At 34.9% G+C, this 27,898-nt stretch overlaps 1 protein-coding gene across 4 annotated transcripts in view; it reads right to left on the bottom strand.

The window, feature by feature from the left end:
• Window positions 1-27,898, bottom strand: part of NIPBL (NIPBL cohesin loading factor) — a 197,335-nt gene that overhangs the window by 7,147 nt on the left and 162,290 nt on the right. For all 4 annotated transcript variants that reach the window (XM_032625187.1, XM_032625189.1, XM_032625188.1 and 1 more), the window contains 13 exons: window positions 23,217-23,325; window positions 21,581-21,717; window positions 17,074-17,214; window positions 16,858-16,951; window positions 16,263-16,417; window positions 15,711-15,801; window positions 13,577-13,750; window positions 13,003-13,193; window positions 10,944-11,051; window positions 10,020-10,220; window positions 6,858-7,004; window positions 4,440-4,714; window positions 2,196-2,370 (listed from right to left, as the gene is read on the bottom strand). In XM_032625187.1, the coding sequence (XP_032481078.1) occupies window positions 2,196-2,370; window positions 4,440-4,714; window positions 6,858-7,004; window positions 10,020-10,220; window positions 10,944-11,051; window positions 13,003-13,193; window positions 13,577-13,750; window positions 15,711-15,801; window positions 16,263-16,417; window positions 16,858-16,951; window positions 17,074-17,214; window positions 21,581-21,717; window positions 23,217-23,325 (1,998 nt within the window). The remainder of the gene's footprint in view (window positions 1-2,195; window positions 2,371-4,439; window positions 4,715-6,857; window positions 7,005-10,019; window positions 10,221-10,943; window positions 11,052-13,002; window positions 13,194-13,576; window positions 13,751-15,710; window positions 15,802-16,262; window positions 16,418-16,857; window positions 16,952-17,073; window positions 17,215-21,580; window positions 21,718-23,216; window positions 23,326-27,898) is intronic.

The following is a 27,898-nucleotide window of genomic DNA, read 5'->3' on the forward strand; positions in this document are numbered from 1 at the left end:
TATGACAAAGAAGGTAAGATTATACAATGGTGGAAAGACAGTCTCTTCAACAAATGGTGCTGGGAAAACTGGACAGCTACATGTAAAAAAAAGAAATTACATCATTCTTTAACACCATACACAAAAATACGCTCAAAATGGATTAAAGATCTACATGTGAGACTGGACATTATAAATCCTCCTAGAGGAAAACACAGGCAGAACACTCTCTGACATAAATCGCAACAATATCTTTTCTGATCCATCTCCCAGAGTAATGGCAAAAAAACCAAAAATAAACAAATGGGACCTAATTAAACTCAAAAGCTCTTGCACAGCAAAGGAGACCATAAACAAAATGAAAAGACAACCCACATATTGGGAGAAAATATTTGCAAATGATGTGATTGACAAGGGATAGTCTCCAAAATTTACAAACAGCTCATGTGGCTTAATATCATCAAAACAAATAACCCAATCAAAAAACGGGCAGAAGACCTAGACAGTTTTCCAAGGAAGACATATGGATGGCCAAGAGGCACATGAAAGGGTGTTCAACACTGCTAATGATTAGAGAAATGCAAATCAAAACTACAATGAGATATCACCTCACACCAGTCAAAACGGTTATCATCAAAAAATCTACAAACAATAAATGCAGGAGATGGTGTGGAGAGAAGGGAACCCTCCTACACTGTTGGTGGGAATGTAAATTGGTACAACCACTATGTAGAACAGTATGGAGGTTCCTTAAAAAACTAAAAATAGAGCTACCATGTGACCCTGCAATCCCACTCCTGGGCATATACCCAGAAAAAAACATGGTCTGAAAGGATACATGCACCCCAATGTTCACTGCAGCACTGTTTACAATAGCCAAGACATGGAAGCAACCTAAATGTCCATCAACAGAGGAATGGATAAACAAGATGTGGTACATATATACAATGGAATATTACTCAGCCATAAGAAAGAATGAAATAATGCCATTTGCAGCAACATGGATGGACCTAGAGATTGTCATACTGAGTGAAGTCAGACAGAGAAAGAGAAATATCATATGATGTTGCTTTATGCGGAATCTAAAAAAAATGGTACAAATGAGCTTATTTACCAAACAGAAATGGACTCACAGACTTAGAGAATGAACTTATGGCTACTGCGGGGGAAGGGTAGAGGGAATGGATAGTTAGGGAGTTTGGCACTGACATGTACACACTGCTATATTTAAAAAGGATAACCAACGAGGACCTACTGTATAGCACAGGGAACTCTGCTCAATGTTATGTGGCAGCCTGGATGGGAGGGGAATCTGGGGGAGAGTGGATACATGTATATGTATGGTTGACTTGCTTGGCTGTGCACCTGAAACTATCACAACCTTGTTAATTGGCTATACTCCAATACAAAATAAAAAGTTTAAAAAAAATCTAAAAAACCCCACCCAACTCCCCATTCCTGCCCCACCTTCCCCCGTAACTTCTGTTCTATTTTCTGACTCTCTGAATTTGCCTTTTTCTTTTTTTGGGCTACACTGCAGCTTGAGGGATCTTAGTTCCCTGACCTGGGATTGAACCTGGGCCCTCGGCAGTGAAAGCACGGAGTCCTAACCACTGGACTGCCAGGGAATTCCCTGAATTTGCCTATTCTTAAAGATACTTTAAAAGCACAATTTATACACTCACATACTCACATACTTCTTAGGTGGGTCTATATGTAACAGATATACAAATATATATACACACACACACACACACACACACACACACACACACACACACACTTGTACTGCTTCTGTAAGAATACATGAAAAAGTAGTAATATTGGTTGCCAGAAGAGGAATAGAATGGCTGAAGAGGGCAGGAGGATGACTTTTCATGGTTTTTCCTTTGATGAAATATAAACCATGTAATCCACTGAATTAAAAAAATACATATATGGTCACAGCTTTTCTCTAAAACTTGCCTAAAAACTTTGCTTTTCACTAAAATAAAGTTAGTGGTCAGCTGGTATTTCCTAGGAAAAAACAATTGTGCAGTGGGTGAAGTGGGAAAGACAAGCTTAAAGTAACTCATTAAAACTACATACACAAAAATAATGAGTGATGGGTCGTGAAGCATACCTTCAATGAAAGGAGGTAGCTATCTGTCTCAAAAGAATTTACTTTTTAAAAAAGTCATTATCAAAATTAAATATATTTTGGTTTTACTACTCACATCTAGATACTGTTTTACTATACTCCTCTTCACATCTTCAGTGATTCTGGAATTAGCCATATCACTCCGCAGGAAGTCCAGTGTTTGTTTGGGATGAAAATGAACTCCTGTTTTTCGGTTTATCGCTTTATCATACACTTTTGCAGATTCAGATGGAGAGTATTTCTGAATTTTACTGTTTTGGGAAAGCAAAACCATTAACTTAAAACAAATTTTTTAGGCATTTACATTTAAATTGATTCTAGTTAAATTTTATTTAGTTATAATTAAACTTTTTGTTATATAGATTTTAACCAGTGAAATTGTATACAAAATAAATATAATTTTAAAAAGGGAAGTAAAGACACAAAATCAAAGATTAAAAAGAATACTCTGTTTCTGTCAGTATTTGTCTTGAATAGAGGTATCATTTAAATGAAAGTAGTTTCTCATGTCTATTTCTTAGCACCATGATTGTGACTGTAGGACAGTTTTAATATAACTACTCAATACTACCTAACTGGTTTACCTCCTTCTACTGTATTGTGCCCCAACTATTCATTCTCTACACAGTGACCAGAATTATTGCTTACAAACCTGTTTCACATTATTAACAACACTGTTTCAAAATTTTTCCAACACCTTAGCACTGCCTCAAGACTTTACAAGGTTTTAAATTATTCTGAATTACAGGCGTATCTTGGAGACGTTGCGGGTTTGGTTCCAGGCCATCGTGATAAAGCAAATATTGCAATAAAGCAAACCACATGAATTTTTTTGTTTCCCAATGTGTATAAAAGTTACATTTACACTATATTATAGTCTATTAAGTGTGTGACAGCATTATGTCTAAAAACAACATACATATCTTAATTTAAAAATATTTTATTGCTAAAAAAATGCTATCATCTGAGCCTTTAGTGAATCGTAATCTTTTTGTAATAGCAACATCAAAGGTCACTACAAAATATAATAATAAAAAAATTTAAATACTGTAAGAATTACCAAAATGTGACACAGAGACACAAAGTGAACAAATGCTGTTGGAAAAATGGAGCCGACAGACTTGATGCAGGGTTGCCACAAACCTTCAATTTGCAAAAAATGCAGTATCTGCGAAGTGCAATAAAACAAGGTATGCCTGTGGCTGCCAATATCTAACATCAAGATAGTTCTCATTAAAATCTGGATTATCTAGCTTCTCTTGAAAAGGTGGAAGCTCTGGCCACATTGTTCCCACTCTCTTCCATGGCAACAAGCTGATGAACATCTGAGTAATATCTAAACCCTTTAGAAGAAACATGTTCATTTTGCCACTGACCTACCAGGTCTACTTTACTCATTTCATTATCTGTCCCTACGAACATGTGACTTCATAGGGTTTCAATGAATGTGGAAAATGTCCAGAATTCCATGGGTACAGGCAGAAAAGAGATACCTATAGTGATTGACAATGGGTAAAATTATAGGGCACTCTAAGTTATTAGTACTTTTCTATCTCTTACTTGATAGTGTACATTAAAGGCTGCTAGACTGTTAGAACTTAGCCTAGTTGGTCTGCATCTATTCTTCATTCATAGCTCTTCTTTTTTAAATAAAATTTATTTATTTTTGGCTGCGTTAGGTATTCGTTGCTGCGCGCAGGCTTTCTCTAGCTGCGAGCGAGCGGGGGCTACTCTTCGTTGCAGTGCGCGTGCTTATCATTGCACTGGCTTCTCTTGTTGCAGAGCACAGGCTCTAGGCACGCCGGCTTCAGTAGTTGTGGCATGCGGGCTCAGCAGTGGTGGCTCGCGGGCTCTAGAGTGCAGGCTCAGTAGTTGTACTGCACGGACTTACTTGCTACGCGGCATGTGGGATCTTCCTAGACCAGGGCTCGAACCCATGTCCCCTGCATTGGCAGGCAGACTCTTAACCACTGCACCACCAGGGAAGTCCCCACAGCTCTTTAAAAACTTGAATTTGTTATCTATTTTTAAGGTTAGTCTAATTCTCTAGTATCTTTTTAAGGATATTAAGGATTTAAGTCCTCTAATTTATAATTTATAATGCATTATCTCCAATTAGAGGAATAGTTTTCCTCTCTTCAATAACAGAATGGACAAATTATGGTAGATTATACAACAAAATACTATACACCAATTAAAAGGAATAAATTCCTTTAAAAAGAGCATTTTTAATATTCAGCATGCAATCAAAACTGGGTTTCATATTTGTTCATTATTTGAACACAGCAAGTTTTTTCTCTCACTGCTTATGCAACCTTACCTATCAGAAAATCCACAGAGATTCTTCAAATGTTGTTTTAACATCAGAAGCAATAAAATACCCTGGGAGACATTTGCAAACTCAATTAAAGGAGCTGAATTTTCTGGCAAACATTTCATCACTGAATTTATATCATCTTCTGAATCTGAATCTGAATCTGAATCTACACGTTTCCGTGACTTCCGAGGCCTGGAGACTTCTTCTTCACTCTCGCTTGACTCATTTTCCTTACCAGGAGATGGTTTTCTCTCTTTCCTTTTGTCTTTTACCATAGACTGAAAAAAAAGAGGAAATTATTCTGTCTGAAAAAATAATAAAACAAAAGTACCACTACAACTATACATATGCTCCATTTAACAGCTTCAAAAGTATCCTTATATTAATATTTTATATATTGAAACCCTCTGATTTTCCATAAACAACTGGGGATGCAACCCTTGGGGGAAAAAATTATGTTCCAAGACTAAATAAAATCCACTCCTTCAACCACTGTTCCACCCTCCCTAAACCATTCTGAAATATCATTCAAAGGGAGAGAATTTTCTTATAGTAATGAAAGATAAATTAGTTATAGAAGTAACAATTTGATATACAGGTAAGCCATTATAGAGGAAAAGAAGTAATTATAATTTTTTTTTTTTTTTTTTTTTTTTTTGCGGTACGCGGGCCTCTCACTGTTGTGGCCTCTCCCATTGCGGAGCAGAGGCTCCGGACACGCAGGCTCAGCGGCCATGGCTCACGGGCCGAGCCGCTCTGCGGCATGTGGGATCTTCCCGGACCAGGGCACGAACCCGTGTTCCCTGCATTGGCAGGCGGACTTCTCAACCACTGCGCCACCAGGGAAGCCAGTAATTATAATTTAACTGGGGAAAATATAATAGGCTTGATTTCCCCAGCTTCTATCAAACTCTCCCTTTTAAGAACTTTTCAGCAAGATAATGTGCAACTTTCTTTAAATACTTAAATTCTGGGTTTTTGTACTTTATGAAACTGTTAGCTTTTAAAAAGAAACAAAGTCAGCTGGTTTCAAGGTGGAAAAGACCAGATTACAAAGCAATATTCAAAATGTAACTGCTAAGAAATAAAACAGGAGAAACAGATACAAGTATATATACAACAGTAAGTGAAGTAAAATAAGATAACATGATGGATCAAGTTCCTGGGAAATTATTAACCTCTCAAACTTTAATGTGCATATTAAACAACTAGAGATTTTGTTAAAAATGCAAACTCTGTTTCAACAGGTCTAGGGTAGGGCCTGAGGTTCTGCAGGTCTAACAAGCTCTCAGGTGAGGCCAGTGCTACTGGTCTTGGTCCACACTTCAAGTAGCAAGGGTTTAGATACTTCTGTAATTCCAACCCTTAGGTATTAAAAAGATCTCCCTGGGCTTCCCTGGTGGTGCAGTGGTTGAGAGTCCGCCTGCTGATGCAGGGGACACGGGTTCGTGCCCCGGTCCGGGAAGATCCCACATGCCGTGGAGCGGCTGGGCCTGTGAGCCACGGCCGCTGAGCCTGCGCGTCCGGAGCCTGTGCTCCGCAATGGGAGAGGCCCGCATACAGCAAGAAAAACCCCAAAAGAACAAAAAACCAAAACCAAAAACAAAAAAAGATCTCCCTGATTTACGAGTTTGACCAGGCTGAGTTTTGAGCACTACGATATTGTAAAATGAGATATATACTTATATCATCAGGTACATGAAAATACTCCAATTAATTTACAAAGAATGGAAATTACTGAGTGCACCTACTATGTACCCAGGGCTATACCAGGTGCTTTTACAATGAAACCAATTATATTTCCTTCTTAAAAACCATGAAAGAAAAGATACAAAGTTTACAACAAAAAAGTTAGTAAAGATTTTGGGCATACAATATGCCAACTCCATTATGATGCTGGTGTTCAGGGATAATAAGCAAATCAATAGTATAAATTTTCTGTGTTTACTTGTAAGTAAGCTACTTATATTTATTCTGTATTTCTTCAAGTATACTACTATTATCTACAGCATTACCAGATTTATAAAATAGCAAAGTGTTTTAAAATGGGGTTTAAACAAATATATGAATGAACACCAAACACTTAAGGTCAATGCTTGAAGTGAGATAAATAAAGCGGGATGGCTTATCAAGAGAACAATCCACGTGTGTGTGTGTGTGTGCATGCACATGTGCACGTGTGTGTGTATAAATTCCACCTAAATGATCTGGAATGAAATGGTTTTAAGATCTTTCTTAATGGAAATGAAATGGCAACCCACTTCCTCTCCCCAATTCAAGCACTACCCAGATTTCAGTTAAGTTTATTTAGAAAGATTTTATATACCTATGAAAAGAATAAAAAGAACAATGAGAAACAAAACAGTGAAAATAGCATGCCTGTACTTTGAAAGATTAAGAATAGTAATGTGTGTAACTTACCTCCTTGAACGACTGCAGTAGGTTACTACCAGAAACTGAGAGTGTAATGTCTATATGATGCATTATAAACAACGGCTCTTCCTGTGTCTGGTATGGAAAACAGGCTAGATTGTCTGCTATATACAAGAGCATATTCACTTCTGTTTTCTGTAAATTTTAGAAAAAAAGGTACACATGTTTAGTGGATAATCTAGAAATCCATCACAAAAGCCTTTTTAGAGAAAATATTACAGGGCACTTTCACCTCAGTTAATGTTTCAGAACGAGAGAGAGAGTTGGGGAGCGGAAGAGGGAAGGAAGAAGAAGGGAGGAGGTGGAACAGAAACGGATTTTACAGAATAATCTTAAACCCATTTTAAGAGATTTCATAATGACTTAAACCATGGTACCTTAAGAAGGGAAGGGGTGAACTTTTTTAGTGCACCCAAGTGGGAGTCCCTGAAGTTTTCTTATAGAGTATATAGAATCTTTAAGATAAATCCATACCACATCAGAAAGTATACATATGAATCCATAATTATTTGTCATTGTGCCTCTAAAAGTTTAACCCATATGGAGATCAGTTACACACAGTTACTATTCTGCCTTCAAAAGTAAGTGGTAATTATAGTACTAATATGTGGGTTAAAAAAAAAATCAAAGTTCATGTACTCATAAAACAATTGTCAGTTTCATATGTGTACATAATTTAGAATATCAGAGTCATTCTGACGGTGTTACCAGTTTCATACCAAAAAACTAATGCTGGCAAATTATGGTTACTACTAGTTGTTTGCTTTAAAAGAAGTAACAAACTGAGATTTTCAGCATTTACATGATGATACAGAATATAAACAGAAAGACATGTTAATATTTAAATTCCTTTAAAACATTTATAGCTTAAAAAAAAGAAAAAATAGGCAATTAAAAAACACTCCTTCCTAGACATCTCCCTTATCCTGCTGTCCAAACAACATAAAATACAGTATCAGCAGTAGTAATAACAAAAATCCCATAGGACAGACGGAATGAACTTGCTATTAGTACTCATGAAACCCCCACGTTTTTATTTTTAAATGTGTATCAATACCTACATGTTAAAGTTGGAAAAATACAGACAAGCCTTTCCTTCCTGAAACCTTCTTCCTTAGTTTTCTCTTCCTAGCTCTTTGACTATTCCTCTTCTATCTCCTCAAAGCAACTCCTTTTCAAACTGCTTTTAGCAACATTCTGTTCTTTTAGGTGCTTAGGACAAAAATATTTCAGTTATCCTTTGACTATTCTCACAGACTCTCGTTTAATTTATTCCTTCCTCACAACGTTTCTTCTTTCCTTTCCTACTGTCATTGTTTTCTTTCCAGCTTTCATCGTAACAGGTCAATCCCGTATTACCTTCAATGTGAACACAATACTAAAAAAATCTGTGTTCCTAAAATGCTCTCTGTCACCTGTCCTCATCACTGAATTTAACACTTTCAACAGTTTTCCACTGTCTACAAGATCCTCCATTAACCATGCCTCATTATGATCTTGCTGCTCCAGTTAAATAACATCTATTCATTATTTCCCATACATTCTTTTTCTAAAAAAAAAATTTATTTATTTATTTTGGCTGCACCAGTCTTAGTTGTGGCATGCGGGATCTTCGCTGCAGCATGAGGGATCCTTAGTTGCAGCATGTGGGATCCTTAGTTGCGGCATGCATGCAGGATCCAGTTCCCCCACCAGGGATTGAACCCAGGCCCCCGGCATAGGGAGCATGGAGTCCCACCCACTGGACCACCAGGGAAGTCCCTCCCACACATTCTTATCTTTGTACCTTTATTTATGTTTTTACACCTGCCCTGCCTTAAGAGTAGATCCATCTTATCCCCTAGGCCTTCAGAGATTTGCTCCTCCTCTGACATCCACTGTATTATGATAGCTGGATTTCCAGTTTAGCATTTCACATGCTGAGGTGACAGAGCATCCAGCTAATGATATACAGCAGGCAATGAAACCACGTAGGAATTAAGCTCAGAAAGGAGATAAAGACTAGGGCAGTATTGATACAAGCCACCCGGGACTCAGATTATGCTAATCTTAACTGTTAGTTCCTTTACTTAGTGTCCTATCCCTCCGACTGGAGGTAAGATCCAATGAGAAAAAGAGCACTATATCATAGCATTTTGTACTCCTATCTAAATATCTTACACACAATGAAAGCTTAATACTGATGACAGCCCTGATGATGACTAAAATTATAGTCCAAGTAGTTCTAAAATAGAAGTTTGTTATATTTATTTGTTAGATAATATATCCAAAAATTTCATGTTGTACTTAAAAAGAAGAGGTCTAATAAGACATCTACATTCTGGTAATTTTAATTTTACTTTATTGAAAAAATCTGGTGTTGGAACAGCAACAAAGTCAAGCTATCAAGTGATTAAAATAAGAAAAAAATATTTTTTTTCTTTTTAAAGCTTTACACAATACACTAATTGGTAAGCTCTACGTGGAAACATACCACATCTGTCCCATTTACTATTTTATCTTCATCTCCTAGCACAATGCTACCATAATGCAAATAGATGCTGAATAAATATTGATATAAGATGAATGAAAAAATTAAGAGATAAGCTTAAAGAACAGGATGTTTTATTTTCTTGCCTTATGGTCGTGGCCAATACAACTTGTGCAATAGCCCCCTAAAGGGTCAAAATTGTAATTACACAAAAGTGGGCTCTTCATTAAAGGAGGTCAGGTTGAACAACCAGGGATCTCAGCAGCCAAAACCGTATTAGAATAGTTACTCTAACAGCATTCAAGTCTGACAGAAACAAGCGAAATTTCACTTCATCTATCCATCTATCTATCTATCTATCTATGCAATCTATCCCTGGAAGTGACAGTTTAGTAACGTAGCTTATTTAAAGGTATGCTTAAAGGAACTGCTATCAAAGTTTATAAGACACTCAGTATGGAAACACAATTATACTTTATCCCTCATTGTGTTTATTCTCATGCAAAATTTCCCCTTCAATTTTGACTGTATACCTTGCAATTAACATAGACCTAAATAAACACATTTAAGATAGCCTCTATTATTTACTAAAATGGTAATATTTTTAAAACGTTGACTACTTTAGGCATAAAATTTATAGAACACTTATTTTCTTAAAATAATAAGTTTTTAATACTTACTGCTGTGTCGTCAAACAGGTTGAGTAAAGAAATTAGAAAGGCTCGTCTGTGTTGGCGGTTTCCACGGATCATGGAGTAAAGGTGTGAACACAAAGCACTAGAGGACTCATCTTGTCTGAAACCTCTTACAGGATCTTTTAGGCATGTATTGATTGCCTGTTGTACCTGGTAAGACATCTTCATACCAGCCACCGCTTTCATCTGAAATCAATAAAAGCCTTATTTTTGTCACAGAAATTAGAAGAGTCAAATTAAAAATATAATTTTGAGTATTATAGTTCAAGGCAAACTTCATTATTTGGTTTTCTTTAAAATAATAAAAATTATAGAATGCAAGTGCTGGAAGGAATACTGCAGATCATCTACTGCAATCTGCTCATTTTATAGAAGAAACAAATGGAGACTCAGAAGAGCCATCACTGCCAAGATACAAAGTAGGGACCAGAACCCATGCATCCTGATTCTTTTTTTTTTTTTTTTTTTTTTTTTTTTTTTTTTTTGCGGTACGCAGGCCTCTCACTGCTGTGGCCTCTCCCGTTGTGGAGCACAGGCTCTGGATGCGCAGACTCAGTGGCCATGGCTCACGGGCCTAGCTGCTCCACGGCATGTGGGATCCTCCCGGACCGGGGCACGAACCCATGTCCCCTGCATTGGCAGGCGGACTCTCAACCACTGCGCCACCAGGGAAGCCCCATCCTGATTCTTATCCTGCGTGCCTGCTGTACTGTTACCTCTAGCTCAATCTTAAGAGTTAATTTTAAACTAGAGTAAACACCCTGGGGGACAAACTTAGTTGCATGTTTAAAAGTAACTACTAAGCAAAATATTTTATTCTAATATGAATCTGAGCACAACATTTGCTAAAGAAATGGTTTACCAAAGAACGATGTTTAAATTTAGATTGCACAATTTAAAAATACATACATGAATAAATCCAGCATATTTTTTGTCTATTTCCACAAGCTGCTGATCAGCCTTGTTCCGCATAGCTGGTTCTGGGTCTGTGCCCATAGCAATTAAATATGGTACACACTGGAAATAAAAATAAAGAATTCATAAGACATCACCGTAGTAAAAGCTCTATATGTATCTTGATATATGTTAAAACTTGCTATATATCTGGGACATATGAATTTAGCTTTATAGGCCTTCCTATAAATGCCATGGTTTAGTGTTTTTTTTTAAAAACTATTAACCTTCCCATAAATCTTTCCCTTAAAGCAAAAAAGCACTGGAGTATCAGCAAGAAAATAATGTGGTGAAATTTAAGCAATTTCAGTGTGATTTTAAGGTTCTTTAAAACTAAAGGGCTCCCAGACTAAGAATATCCATTTAAGATTATGATATATACTACAAATGTATAATTCAATAATTTTTCAAGCCTGACTGAATTTTCTATGTAAAGATAATAGAGGAGAAAAAGTAATTTGTCTTCCATACTCAAAACTAGAAAAATATAAATTCTTTCTCACAAAGTTGATTTTAAATATGGCTTCAATGGTCAGACAGTTGGATAGCTAGTAATTTGGTAACAGCCATACTCACTGTACATTTCTAAAAGTCAGGAAACACCACTACTATGTTAACTGAATCTGAATTAGATAGAGGTGAGGAGGTGAGAAAAACAACAACAAACAAACAAAAAACAACTTAAAAAAAGTAGATACAGCACTAACTGAAATGGGTCATCACGAATTAAATCCTGAATTGGGGTGGGGAGGAGAAGTCCACAAAGAATATTATTAGCTTAACTGACAAAATATGAAAATGAACTATATATTAGATAATATTGTATCAATGTTAAATTTCCTGAATTTGATGACTGCATTATGATTTTGTAAGAGAATGTCCTTGTTCTTAAAAAAATATACGCTGAAGTGTTTGGAGGTAAAGAATCATGATATCTGAAACTTACTATCAAATGATTTGGAAAAAAGTGTACTACTATCAAATGATTTGGAAAAAAGCATACGTATGAAGAGAGAGAGAGAAAGCAAATGTGGCAAAATGTTAACAAATGGTGAAATATAGGTGAAGAGTATAAAGAAGTTTATTGTACCACTCTTGCAATTTTTTTTATAATTGTAAAATTTAAAAGAAAAGCTTAAAAAGAGAAGATATAATAAAAGCACAACCACCTGAGACCATTCAGAATACCAGCAAAGAGCCCTAAGTATCTAAAAAATTCAGGAGTATCAACATAGTACTGTATACTTAATTAAGTAATCTTGCCCTGAATCATGAAGAACAGGCTAAATACGCATTACTGTGTTTTGTTTCAGGACACAGGGAAGAACACAGCATAACAACATAGAGCATATTTTAGAAAAGTTCCACAAAACATAGCCAAAATAAGAATCTTGAGGGTACAGGCTTTGGTTATCTAACAAATTTACTTCTGCCCCTATGGCACTCTCCTGAACATGTCAGATGGTGAATACTACAACATCAGAATTAGCGGCCAATCCCTTGTAGTACTAATATGTCTTGAGTACATCATCTAGTCTACACATCGGTGTTTTGAGGTGTTGGGTACTTGATATTACTTCCAATTAAAGATGAAGGAACTGAGTTCAGATTATATAGGTTATTTTTCTGTGGACTAAAATCCACCCTGTTTAAGATAGATTATACTCTTAACCCCAGTTACATTACATATTTGACATTACATATGGTTGGTTCTTAGAGATAAGAGTCAATGTCAATTAAAACATATCTATCATTTCAGAAGAAATAATTAGGAGTACGTATTCTACAAATATAAATTGCAAGTTTGTTTAATAGAGATGTTATGAATATATGGGTATTTTGCAGTAAAGACAACCTAAAAGATGGACTAAAACTTGGATTCTTAAGAGTTTGGGACAAAAAAAAATCAACAACTAAGAGGAATAAAGAACTACTTATTTTCTAATCACCATGTCTTCAAATGGCAACAAATCTGGCTCTTTTGCTAAGTGCCGCTGCTATAAAACATACTTACCTGAACTGGATGAATAAGACCTTGGTTTAGAGTCAATGCAATGACATTTAGGGCAAAGTGGCGTACACTTGATTGGGTGTGAAAAAACGCCTCGAGCACCTGTTTGAGGTAAAGCTGCATGATGGAACTACTCATCCCTGAGGAAACATCACCCATTTCTTTCAAATCTTCCTGTTTTGCAACCTTCTTCCCTACAAAAGGAAGTAAACATACTAAGAACATGTACATTAACTTTACTAAATACTCTAAATTAGGCCACAACCAAAAGCACAAAATGTTATAGCTGGCCCAATGGTTCTCAATTTTTTTTTTTTTTTTTTTTTTGGGAGGAGGGTCTGTTAGAGACTCCTTTGAGAACCTGATGAGAACTATCTCTCTCCCTCCATCAAAATGTTTTCGTCTGCACATATATTAAATTTTATAAACTACTTCAGGGAGTTTATGAAGGATTCTTCTTTAACTGAACTCCTTTACCTAAAATTCCTTATCTATTAGATATCTGGATTAAAAAAGAGTCATAGGGTATGCGAACTGCAGCTACACTCTGCATTTTTGAAAGTATGTTTTTACTTACAGTCTCTATCTGCCTGCTGCATACGTGTATCTTCTTCTTGTAGGTAGGTCTGGAGGTTTTTTAACACCTGTATTTTTAAATTTACTGAGGAGTTTTTATCAGATAAAATATTATTGTATAGATTTTTCACCTCTTGCTCAAACATTAGACTTGGATGTTGAATAAAGGCAAATCCTAAAGAAGAGAGAAAACAAAAATTCTCTTGATATATTCATATTAAAATTAAATATAACATTTAATGTTGATAAAATTATATAAACAGCTCCTTATTTCAAAAATTAAAACTTAAAATGACTGGAAGAATATGCTGGTGGCCTTACCTAGAGAAGTATTACAGCAGGTACTTCTTTCCCCATGAATTAAAAACAAGAAATTGCATTTCAAAGGAGAATTTCACACAAGAGGAAACCTTGAGGAGGGAGCAGGGCCTAGTGGCTAGGGGAGTGGATTAGGAGTCAGGAGTCTTGGGTTCTATTCCTGGCTCCACCACTGACTTGTAGTGTGACCTTAGGTGAGTCACATAATATCTCTGTGCCTCAATTCTCCATCTGTAAAATGGGGACAATAATATTTACCACCCACCTACCTCAATGGGATATTTTCAGGATTTAAGAGGTAATGTCTGCAAACATTTTTTAGATTCCTAGCAGAAGGTACTACCTTGGAGCTATTAAAAATATATATATTGAAATATATTCATTTGATGAAATGGAATAATTCTAAAATAAAGCTTAAAATCTTCTATTTGTTTCTCATGTCATTATAATTGAAGCCACAATGCTGAATTCTACAACCACAAGCTAATAAGCAGCAAAATAATATTGTCCATGTTTATTTGTACAAAATGCTTATTTATGTGAGATAAAATGAAGATCCTTGATGAAAGCAAGTATTATGGATGCCAAATAACAAACTAAATTCAAAGCATAGAGTGATCAGATAACTAGCCCAAGGTGACACAGGATAACTATGGCCCAGGCAAGATGTCTTTTATTTACTAGTCTAAAGGCACTATTTTCTGGATAGTGCTGCAAGTTAAAATTTACACTCTTTGTTCTCTGAATTAGATGTAACACTATTAGTTTTTGCCACTTTATAGAATGTATGTCCAGATTGAATATTCAAAGGTATACATGTGACTTAAAAGATAATACTCTATCAATATAACTCTCTAGTAAGTGATATCTGAATTTTTACTATATTTGCTATATGTAATTTTCTGAAAGAGATGAAGAAGTAATAAGATATTAAGATTTAAATTTATTTAAAGAAATCAGTAAACATTTAATGAAGTTTGCGTGACTTAGAAATATTAGCAACTGTCCATGAATATTAAATTATAAACCTTGCTAATGCTGCCAAAATAAAATTTCTAAATAAGTTGTTAACCTTACTGAGTAGCTTTACATGTATTTGTAAAAAACAGAACAAACAACAACAACAACACAAAAACCTGGAGAGAGTGCTCTTCTAATTTTTTTTACAGTGCCTTCATTTCAGGTACTTTAATTCTACCCTTCTCATATTTCTCCTGTATACCAATATCTTTCCAGATAAGCCACAAAGACCTAATTTTCTGCAAAGACATGTATTTATTACATCAATGATCCCTGAACAATAATACAGGAAAAGTATACATCCAAATTGTTCCTGTGGGGTTGTTTATCCTGTGCTTCTATATAAGTAAATGTTTGGGTAGACTGCCCATTGTTTTCACCTTAGAAGAGGCAGACACATATAATGACAAAACTTTGCAAAGAAAAAGAACAATTTAAAAAATATGCAACAGCACAAATTCTTCTATATCACCTTTCTTTATTAAAGTATTTTAATGAATGTTTTTATGAAACCCTATGAATTAGGGGTAGAAGAATGTATTGTCATCTCTATTTTACTAATGAGGAAACTGACAAACAGAAGTTACACAACTTGCTCAAAGTCACCCAGGAAGTCACTGGATGAACCAATAATGGAACCCAGTTGTTTTAATCCCCAGACTTATATTTGAGATACCAGATCCTACTTTAAACAAAAACATACTTAAAAAACTCAACAATTTAAATTCACAACATTTTAAAATTTGCTCAACCTCTCAAACAACTAAAGAATATGCAGAAATTTAGACTTATCTTACCTAGACCAATGATAGCTTTTGTTTGTACTTCTTCATCTGAATGCTTTGTAAAATACATCAATAGTTCAAGTACCTTATCCTTTATGTTAACCTAAGGGGGAAAAAAACCATGTTAAAGTGTATAAGGAAGAGTTAATTTAGATCGGTTTTCAACTATAAAGGAAAAAAATACCTAAAAGCAAACAATGAGAACTTCCACATGTGAACTTTACTAAGGAATAATTCACCAATACATTTATAAATCCATGAATTTTAGAACAGTGACATTCATTGAGAACGTTAAAAAAATGAACTGCTGCTGACATAAGCAGTGTGCCTACTAACACAAAGCTGATATAACTTGCGTAAACTTATCTTATTATGGACCGGTAACAAACAGTTCATGGATCAGAAGCCAGTCTGAGGACCATGCTTTGAGTAGCACTGTTTCAGAACTAAATCAGACTACCCTAATGCCGCCTTCATCCTGAGTCATTATAGTCATTTTCAATGCCCAGGGTCACACAGTTCTGTTTTTAAAGCATACTAAATAATTAATATTAGGATCTTTACCTTACTGTTGCCTTTAAAATCTTCCAGATCAAAATCAAAATGCCGACATAGTGCTCCAACAGTGAAAAGGGATCTAAGAAGTGCCGGTTTGTTTGTTAGCAGTGAAGTGTTATTTGGGTCCTCTTGGTGCTGACTTTTTAATTTTGAAATGGCACCTAATAAAATAAGTAATATTTATTTATAACAAACCCTCTATCCTTAAATTGTTATGTTCAAATAATTACTGCTAATAAATTAAAATTAAATTTTACTAACGGTTCTAAGTATTAAACATCTAGAAATATAAGGGCATTCCATTGAGCCTAAAAGAATTAATGTAAGAAAAAAATGATATTTAAATTTTATTTTACACGGTAGGCAAAAAACTTACCAACATTTACTTATGAGGAGATAAATTTCTGAAGTAATCATACTGGGTTATTAAGGGAATATAAAAGACACCAGAAAATATTGCTTCTGAGAGTGGACCAGAGAGGACAATCATCACACCTCTTATAATTCCCTTGACACTACCTCTTATCAGATGTGTTAAAAAGGAACTGTATACACTGCAGGATCTAGCAGAATGATTTTAAAGCCCAGGCACTGAACTTACCATAGTATCTATTGAAACAGGCCCACACAAATTTAAAATTTTGTGTCACTTTATTTACAACTGCCCCAAGACAGCTTACACAATGTTGCACTACCTAAAAGAGAGAAAATGTTACTGTTTAGACAAAAGTTAAAGACAAAGGCAAAAACACATGATTAAGTTATCATTTGTGAATTATACACTGATCAACAGAGAGATGGTAAAGTGAATGCTTACAGTCATGCCATATTTGATGATAAGCTTCATTAGGTCTTCTTCAATAGTGGCAAGGAAAGTTTCACTTGGATGTTCCATCAGTGGTACAACCAGCTCTAGGATTTTTGCAACATTGCAGATAACCATGAAATCATTTTGTGTCTACAAGGATAAAATTAGTGCTTTATGAAAAACAAAATCTGAAAACAAACTATATACAGCTTTACGTAGTTGGGAGGTTTGGTATTATTTATATATATATATATGTATATTTATATAAAGCTTTTTTTCAAAACAAAAACATTAGTAGAAAAGAACTTCTTTAAAGAATGAAGGGAAGAGCAGCAGATAGTGACAGAAACCTGGATTCTAGCTCTGTCACTAACTTACCATGTGATCTTTGGGTCACTTAATCACAATGCTACAATTACTCTTTTTCTTCCTAAAATGCACTAACAGTCAATTCTGAACAATGGGGTTTAACTAACAGAGTATTTTACCAAGACTGGTATCGTTTTCAAGATTAGTATTTTTCAAACTAGGGTATGTTAACTCAGTAGTTCTCAACTGAGGGTGACTTTGCCCCCCAATGGATATTTGGCAATATATGGAGACACTTTTGGTTGTCACAACAGGGGCACGGGGGTGCTACTGGCATCTGGTGGATAGAGGCCAAGGATACTGCCAAAAATCCTACAATGCTCAGAATAGCTCTTGACAACAAAGAATAATCCGGCCCTAAATGTTAACAGTGCTGAGGTTGAGAAGCCCTGTGTTAACCCTTCTTATGATAGATGAAAATGTGGAATCCCAGAACTAGGTATAAGTCTCCTTTATTTTAAAATTTAAAATATTCTATTAAAATTATTTTTTAATTTTAAAAGTTTTAAAGCTGATTAAAAACTAAGCGGTTTAAAAAATAGGTAGAACATTAAGAAACGAAAAAACCAAGAAACAAAGGGGACTTCCCTAGCGGTCCAGTGGTTAAGACTCTGCACTTCACTGCAGGGGGCGCGGGTTTGATCCCTAGTTGGGGAACTAAGATCCCACATGCCGGGCGGCACGGCCAAATAAAACATCTTAAAAATAAATAAAGTAAAAGCTAGTGATTAAAAAAAAAAGATATTAAAGGATTTACAGTAAAAAGTCTCTTTCCTACTCCTGTCCTCCAGTCACCCAGGGGTGTCCCTGCCCATAGGCAAATAAAGTTACTAGTTCTTTCTTTCCTTTCCTTTCCTCTTCTCTCCCTTCCTTCCTTTCTCTTTCTTTCTTGACTAAGGTTTTAACGTATTTTTTTTTATCTAGCCAAGTTATCATTCCTTATTCTTTTTTCTTTTTTAAAGATTTATTATTTGTTTTATTTATTTATTTTTGGCTGTGTCAGGTCTTAGTTGTGACATGCGGGGTCTTCGTTGAGGCAGGCGGGATCTTTCATTGTGGTGCACAGGCTTCTCTCTAGTTGTAGTGTGCGGGTTTTCTCTTCTCTAGCTGTGGTGTGCAGATTCCAGGGTGCGTGGGCTCTGTAGTTGTGGCGTGTGGGCTCTATAGTTTGCAGCACGCAGGCTCAGTAGTTGTGACACATGGGCTTAGTTGCCCTGTGGCAACGTGGGATATTAGTTCCCTGACCAGGGATTGAAACTGCATCCCCTGCATTGTAAAGCAGATTCTTTACCACTGGACCACCAGGGAAGTCCCTCATTCCTTATTCTTAGCAACAGGTTTTTGACACTCATTTTGAACTCTTTGAGCTTATTATTACCTCACTGGTTAAAAACTTTCTGACCTTACATTCATCCTTCCTTTCAGGATACACAGAGGATTAAATAAAAAAATAGGCTAAGATGAATGTTTTCTTTCTAAGTAACATAGATATCCTATTGTTCCCTGCCATCTCCCACTCCCATCTCCTTTAAGTAACAGGGGATGAGTTAAAGTGGGTGTAGGGATAAGTTAGTTTTTGTCAAGTAAGATAAATTCATTTGAGAATCACTGCCGAAATTTTACTTAAAAATATGTAGTAAAAAATTTTTGAAACATAACTGGCTTGAAAAATCAAGTAAACGAAGTATCTTAAATTCTAGAAGGAAAATTTAAATGAAGACGTAAATCATGAAGGAAAAGAGCTGTAGAACATAAGAAATATTTGAAATGAATATACATAAGATAGTTCAGTATCTCAAACATTTAAAGAGTTTTCAAAAAAAGGTCCACAATTCAAAGGTAAAATGGGCAAATGATAACAACAGTCAAATCACAGAAAATCAAGTCCAATTGGTTAGTATCATAAAAAAGATGCTCAACCTTCTTAGAAATCAGGGAAAGGAAACTGAAGCAACAATGAACTATACTCTTTTACACCTGTTAGACTGGCAAAGAGTACAAAAATGACACAGATTGTCATTTACTGGTTTCCAAAGAGGCTATGAAACATGTCCACCAGCAATCTGGAAAGATCTATTCAAAACCAAAACCAAAACTAAAAAAAAAAAATTCCTTCAATCTGGGAAGTTAATTCTTCAGAATCTATCCCAAAAGAAAAAAAGCACCAGTATTTAGAAGTATATGAATAGGAATGATTATTAAGGAATCGTTTGTAGTGGCTATCAATAGGAAACAATGTAAATAAGTACCTGCCAAGATGGGAAATGGTTAAATAAATCACAGGACGTCCATAAGATGAATAATATGTAGCCATTCAAAAGGATGAATTAAGCATATATCAGTTGTTTTCGGATTAGTAAAAATGCCTAACAGATATGTATATAACATGACCTGATTTTTTAAAAATCTGGTCAACCATTTGTTTACATGTCTATGTGTGCCTACAATTATAGAAACATGGATAAAGTGGCAAGGATATTCCAGATTGCTTATCTTGAGAAGAGGAGGAATAAAGATGGGGGTAGGATATAAAAAACAAAAACAATTTAAAAATGTGTCTATTGTATTTATGAGATGGCCTTATTTATATAAAACTCTATATTGGTGTATATATAAAAATATGTATATATGCATAACAAATCATACAAAACGTTTTCAAAGTAACCTTGCTTTAAAAAAATATTGACTGAAAAGAGGACAATTTATGAAGGTTCCATTATAGTTCAGATTCTAGAGGCAAGCCATGGTGTTGAATTCTAGTTTTGGGACTTGTTAGCTGTGTGACACTAGGCAGGTTAGTTATATTCTCTAAGCTTTCGTACCTTAACTGTAAAACTGAGATAATAACAGTACCGACTTCACAATGTAAATGAGATAATGTATGTAAAATTCTTCACAGTGTTTGGCACTGCGCTCAATAAATATTATCTATTATTATTAGCCACAGATTACATATTAATCAATTTATTTCTGGATCTAACACCAAGATCTAAGTCCTAAAGATAGAATTAAATGTTGTTTTCAGAAGTACTATATATTGTTTTTGTTTTTTTAAATAAATTTATTTACTTTATTTTTGACTGCATTGGGTCTTCGCTGCTGCACACGAGCTTTCTTTAGTTGTGGCTAGCAGGGGCTACTCTTCGTTGCGATGTGTGGGCTTCTCATTGCGGTGGCTTCTCTTGTTGCGAAGCACGGGCTCTAGGCACGCAGGGTCAGTAGTTGTGGCACACGGGCTTAGTTGCTCCGCGGCATGTGGGATCTTCCTGGACCAGGGCTCGAACCCATGTCCCCTGCACTGGCAGGTGGATTCTTAACCACTGCACCACCAGGGAAGCCCTATATATTGTTTTATATATTGTTTTTAATGCATTTATCTTCTGGTACTTTCCTCTGTCTTTAAAATTTCTCAGGACATCCTGAAGATTTTCACCTAGAATTTGTTAATTTAGATCGCCAAAAAAACCTGGCTGTGGCAACAAAACAAATTTAGTAAACAGTTCATATTAGCTCCTTAGGAAGTAAAAAACTATTTATATTTATAGGTTTTTAGAGTATTTTAAAATTTAGTGTTATAATAAGCCACTTAACTCACCAAGCTGTCATGTTAAGTTGCTAGATTATCTTACTCAAGTAATATTTAATCTTCACATTTGATTTTAGGAAAATATAGTATGTGTAATATTAACTTAAAATAACAGCCTAGCATCTCTGATGATCCTAGGTCTTCCATATTCAATATACTGATACGTTATAAAAATAAATAAAATATATCAAAAATGACAAATGAAAAGCAAAATCAGAATCCGAAAGACAGTAAATTTCTCAGTGACAGGAACTCTGTCTTATTCACCTTTTAAGTCCTAACGATAATTACGTTTATTAAGCATTACTGAGGATTTAGCTTGAGGAGTTCACAAAGAAATGGGACTTGAACTTTATTTATAATACATCAGAAAAAAGATGTTTGTAGATAACTTGCCACAAATATTAGAACATACATTTGAGTACATAACCCAGTTGATCTGTCAGTGAAAATGACTGTCATCTGTCAGTGAAAATGTGGATGACACAATGTGAATTTTAAATTTAAAATATTTACTACATGGTTTATATAAGAGAAAAATAGGACAGCTCTAATACTTACACTACATTTAGTGGTAAGATATGGTTGCATAGTCATGGCATGTTTAACCATGAGCTGGGGTCTTATTTTGCTGAATAAGAACAAAGTGGTTATGCAAGCTACCAATCGTCCAGAATTCACACCTTTATTGTCAGAGTCTGGAAAAACAAACAGAGAAATAAGACACTAAAATATGACAAGGCAATGGAAATTATACAGAATATTATTTAAATTACTCAATACTATCCCCTGAATAGATTCAGTGCATGCCTGAATACAACAGATTAGCATTTCTTATGATGCTAGACTTCCTGCATTTCATTTTTTCTTTGTTATATTACATATATAAAGGATAAAGGACAAGGAAGCTGCACTAGGGAAGGCAAGTTTTACACTGAGGGGGGTAGGACTGAAGTTAAAAAGTAGAATGAAAGTTGGGAAGTTTAGAGATGGAATTTTCAGAATAAACATGGTATTGATTATATCTAAAACTGGATGGAAATGAGTATGCGAAAGAAAATTAGCAAAGGAGGACAAAGACAATTTAGCTGAGGTGATACTGTGTTTAAGGGTACTGGGGAGAAAAAGAGATGCTGCTGTGGTAGAAGAATGTTAGAAGACAGGAATGATAAGAAGGTGGACCAGTGCTATATTAGAAAAGTAAACAAAATGCTGTTCAGGTGAAAGGAAAATGTTGCTAGTTAGGAGATAAAATGTTTCTTGGTTCTCAGGAGTTTTTAGAGGAGATTAGAAACTTTTTAACATTAAGTGACAACAGTATCACCCTTAAAATCTAGGATAGGGAAAAGTAGGGGAAACAACAAAATATACAAAGAAAAAGAGGTAAACATGGAAAATGAAAAAAAAATTAAAGAAAAAAAACTGCAATAAAAATATAAAGAATATCAACAACTTTACCATAAATGATACCTCTGTATAGAGGCAACTGGCCCCCAATTCTGAAAACTGACTGAGGCTGACTATTGTTCCTCATTAACGTACATTAGGGGATGGGAAATAATGTTAGTCTTGTGTGCTTTTAAGCAATAGATATCCATTATGACTTTTATAAGTTTTATATAATTATTTATATTTTCATTAACTTCAATTTTGTGACTGACAGTGTGATAATATAAAATATTAAATATTTAAGGACGTTCTCAATTAAAAAATATTAAGAGCTTTCTAGGTCAAGATTAAGCACATGTTATATAATAATTATAAATGATATTAGGTATATACTACAAATCTTTTAAAAACATTTTTATAATAATTAAAACAATTTCATTTTGATAGAAAATTTTATATAATTTAAAAGATATTGAACAGTTTTTGGATGAGTGCATTTAGCTAAATACATATTAGCCCCTGGACTTACTTTAATTCCTGTCCATTATGACATCTAAAATTATGTGCTATTGAAAGGTATGTGGAAGAGACAAGTCCTATGCTTTTATTGTACTGCTCTAGATAATATTACTCAACCATAACAATATAACCTAGGATTCAACACCAAACAAAAAACAGATTTCATTTAAAAGTGAAGTAGTTAATTATTAGGCTAAGCAGAGCTAGAGGCAAAAATGAGAAATGTGCCCAAAGTATTTTAAAATATCTTATAAAATCAACTTAACGACCAATATATAAAATGTCTTACCAGCTAGAGATTCCTCATATTTAAGAATGTGCTCAACTAGGTTATCAACAAGTTGAGTACAAGCTTTCTTCACAGGTTTATATGAGGAATCCTCTTCGGACTTCAACAACTATATATGTATATATATAAAAAAAAAAAATCCCAGTATAATTATTCATTAGACAATAATAATATAAACGCATTAAATGTGTCCATAAGTAATAAGCTTTTCAATTGGTTATTAACAATTTAATACTGAAAATGCAAATTAATAATCAAAAATATGTAACAAATATTTTAAAATATCTTATAAACCAGTAATTTATAGATACTTTCAAACAATTTTAGTATGAAGTTACTTAAATTGCTATGTGTAGGACCTAAGGTAGAATATGAGAGAAATGAGAACGGTGACCTTCCCTTAAGAGTACCACTCAATGTTAGTTGAATGATTTTAAAGAATGAGAATTCCATTCCTTAGTATTTCAAGTTCTTTGATGTCTCAAAAAAGTATATTATGGGTAAAGTACATTTTTAAAATAATTGTAACTACATCTGAATTGCACCTTATAATTCGCAATTATAAAACACAAGGCTGGATTTCTTCCCTGTGTTATCTTTTACCAAGTTATTAATAAACAATGTTAGAAAAGTGTTACGAATAATGATATGAGGAAAAGAGATCAGTTTAACTATAGCCCAAAAATAAAACCAATCCAATCTTTCATAATAATCAGAGGTCAATGATAAAGTCATCTAAGGTATATCTGTTTTGTTAATAAAGAATAGCTAATACAATTCTGGGGCTGTTAAAGAAACTGAAATGTTTAATTTCTGAAAAGAGTTCCAGTGCTGTCCAATGTAACTTTCTACAATGATGGATATGTTCTATATCTGTGCTGCCCATTATTGCTGCTACAAGCCACATGCAGCTACAAAACACTTGAAATGTGGATAGTATAACTGAGGAATTAAAAGTAAATAAAAATTCAAGTTAATTTAAATGAAAAAACACGTGTGGCTAGTATGGGACAGCACAAGTTTAAACTTTCACTACAATATGCGTGGATGATTAAAACTGATAGCAATCAGAATAACATATCACACACGTTTCCCCTGCTCCCTCCAATTTAAAGAAATAAATGTAAGCAAGAGAACTTCAATTTACCCAGTTACAACTCTGAACAGCAAATTCTCCTTGTCCTGCTCTATAACTCAACCTTAAGCAGCTATTAAAATTATATGCTAGTCTGGTCTTTTTCAGGCAGGAATAGAAAACAACCTCCTTGCCTGTTTTTTCTTTCTGCTCTCCAAGACATCAAGTTTACATAAAAGTATTAGTCATAAATTTTAGTTCATGGCATTGCCAATACTGGTTATGTGCCCTTTTATTTACTTATAAATATAATGATGCACTATGAACCTAACTCAAGAATATTTCCAATAACTTATATTTCCCAATGTGCTCCTTCCTTTATCCCATCTTCCTCTTTAACTTTCAAGGTACCACTTATCAGGAATTTTACCATTTCTTTGCTTAAAAAAATTGTCTAAGCTAAATACTGTTTATAGTTTTGCTGGATTTTCAACTTTCTGAAAGGTATCATACTGGATGTAGTCTTCTGGGATGTGCCTTTTTCACTTAACATGTCACTAACTGTAATCTAGGTTGTTGCATGAAACAACTTTATTCATTTTCACTGCTATACGACAGGCCGTTTTATGTCCATACTGCAATTCATTTATCCATTCTTCTGAAGATAGGTTAATTAAAATTTTAGTGGCATAATGAACATTCTTGTCTCCTGGTGCACATATGCAAGATTCTCTTGGGTATATACCTTGGCGTGGAACTACTGGGTCATAGGATATATGAAAGTTCAACTTTATGAAATAATACTAAATTTAAAAACTTTTGTTGTAATATTTTCTCAGCACCAGTGTTTAAGAGATGCTATTTAATCCATCTTTTCTCCGTCATTTGTTATCACCGAACTTCAACTTTTGCCAATCAAATGGGTGTAAAATGTGGTCTTGATTTGTATTTCCTATATTACTTATGAGGCTGAATACCTTATAGGCCATGTGTGCTATCTCCTCTATGAACTGCCTATTCATGACTTTCTCCTGTTTTCCTGCCAGGACTCCTGCCTTATACTGGTTTGCAGGACAGGAGTTCTTTACATACTTTTAACAATGATCCTTTGTTAGATATGTGTATCAGGTATCTTTCCCAGTTTGTGACTTGTGTTTTCTTGATTCATAAATGTTCCTCATTTTAAGGCAGTGAAATTTATCAATCTTTCCAGGTTAATGGCTTTTGTGACTTAAGAAATTCTTCCCTAAGAAAGGTCAAAAATATATTCACACATATACTTTCTTCTGTAAGTTTTAAAGATTTCCTTTAATCTATATGGAATTGACTGCTGAGATGAAGAATTAAAAAAAAAGAAAACTTTATGGATAGCCACTTGGCCCAGTCTCATTTATTGAAAAATCCATGCTACCTTAATTACTGTATCTCTAAAAATAAGTCCTGATATGTGTGTTAAGGCACATCAGTGTCCCTGCATTTTCAGAAGTGACAATTATTTTCAGCTCTTTACTTTTCCATATACATTTTTTAATCACTTTGACAGGTTAATGAATACTTTTTGTTCTTGATTTTGATGAGATGTTTTAATATCTTTCCATTTTGCACGATTTTCATTTTAGGTTTTATAGTTTATTCTCTGTCAGATTTTATTCCTAGTTTACTATGAGTTATCATTCAAGGGTATTAAATTTTATCAATGATTTCTCCTGTATCCCGACATGATTATTTTTTGTTTAATGTTAAATCATACACACGTGTGATGTTAAACCAGCCCCATGATATGCATGCATAGATATATGTGTGCATATGTATATGTAAACATATACACATCTCTATCCATCTTTTTGATGCATTTCAAAGTAAGCTGCAGACATCAGTGTATTTCCCCTTTTTTCCTTTTATTTTTGCAGTACGCGGGCCTCTCACTGTTGTGGCCTCTCCCGTTGCGGAGCACAGGCTCCAGACGCACAGGCTCAGCGGCCATGGCTCACAGGCCTAGTCGCTCTGCGGCATGTGAGATCTTCCTGGACCGGGGTACGAACCCGTGTCCCCTGCATCGGCAGGCGGACTCTCAACCACTGCGCCACCAGGGAAGCCCTCTTTTTTCCTTTTGAGATAAAATTTACATGAAATATGTACAAATCTTCAGTGTGTACTTGCCCGGTTTTGTTAAGTGTATTCACCTATATAAGTCAAACTCCCTATCAAGATAAAGGACAGTCTTTCTCCATCTTTAATTTATATCAGAATCATCTGGAGACTTTGTTTAGGTGGGCCCCTACTTCAGAGTTACGGATTAAGTCTGGGGTAAAGCCTTAGAACTTCACTTCTATCAAGTCACAGGTAATCTTGATAACTTTTAGAACCACTGATATAGATTATTACCATCACCCCTGAAAGTCCCCTCATGTTCCTCTCCAGTCAATCCCTGGCCCCCTGCAACCACTCTTCTGATTTTTTTCCAATATAGATTAGTTTAGCCTCTCCTAGAGCTTCATATAAGTGGAATCATAATATGTACTCTTCTGTGTAAGGCTTCTTTCATTCTGCATGTTTTTATTATTTACCTATGTTGCTGTATGTATCAATAGTTTGTTCCTTTATGATATGGTGCACTAGTAAGTTGTATGGATACATCAGGTTTTTTTTAACCCATTCACTGGTTGATGGAGACAGACAGTATTTGATTGTAAACTCAGGCAGGAGAAATCAAGCTGCACCTTCAACACTTTGCTTAGAAATCTCCTCAGCTAAACATTCAATTTCATCACTTGAAGGTCTACCTTTCACAAAACACTAGAACAGAAACACAATTTAGCCAAGTTCTTTGTCACGTTATAACAAAGACTCACTTTTCTCTGTTGACTGAGAATGTCAACATGTTCCTCATTTGCATATGAGATCTCATCAGAATGGCTTTTAACCATCCATATTTCTACCAACATTCTGTACATGATTATATATATGCTTTAAAGAGAAGGAAGCTTTCCCTATAGTTCTTCTCTTTTCTTTCTGAGCCCTCATCAGAATTGCCTTTAAATGTCTTCACAGCAATATCAGTTTTTCTCTAGTATGCACCTCAAAAATCTTCTGGTGTCTACCAACTACCCAATTCCAAAGTCACTTCCACATATTTAGGTATTTATTTCAGCAGCACCTCACTTGTTGATACCAATTTCTTAGTATGGGCTGCTTTAACAAATACCATAGACTATATGGATTAAACAACAGAATTTATTTCTCATAGTTCTGAAGGTTGGGAAGTGCAAGATCAACGTATGGTTGGCTTCTGGTGAAGATCCTCTTCCTAGCCTGAAGATGGCTGTCTTCTTGTTGTATCCTAACACAGCAGAGAGCAGACAGGTAATTTCTCTCATGTCTCTTCTTAGAAGGACACTAATCTGATTCATGAGGGCCCCACTCTCATGACATAATTATCTTCCAAAAGCCCCATCTCCTAATACCATCACACCGGGGATTAAGCTTCAACATTATGTTGAAGATTCAACAAATATTCAATCCACAGCATTCTTTGAAGAATCCTCTTGAGGAAGGAGTTCCATGCACTACTGAAAATTTATACTGTTAATCCTGTCTCCAACCTTCC

This window comes from Phocoena sinus, chromosome 3 (genome assembly GCF_008692025.1).
Source record: "Phocoena sinus isolate mPhoSin1 chromosome 3, mPhoSin1.pri, whole genome shotgun sequence".
Taxonomy (NCBI): Eukaryota; Metazoa; Chordata; class Mammalia; order Artiodactyla; family Phocoenidae; genus Phocoena; species Phocoena sinus.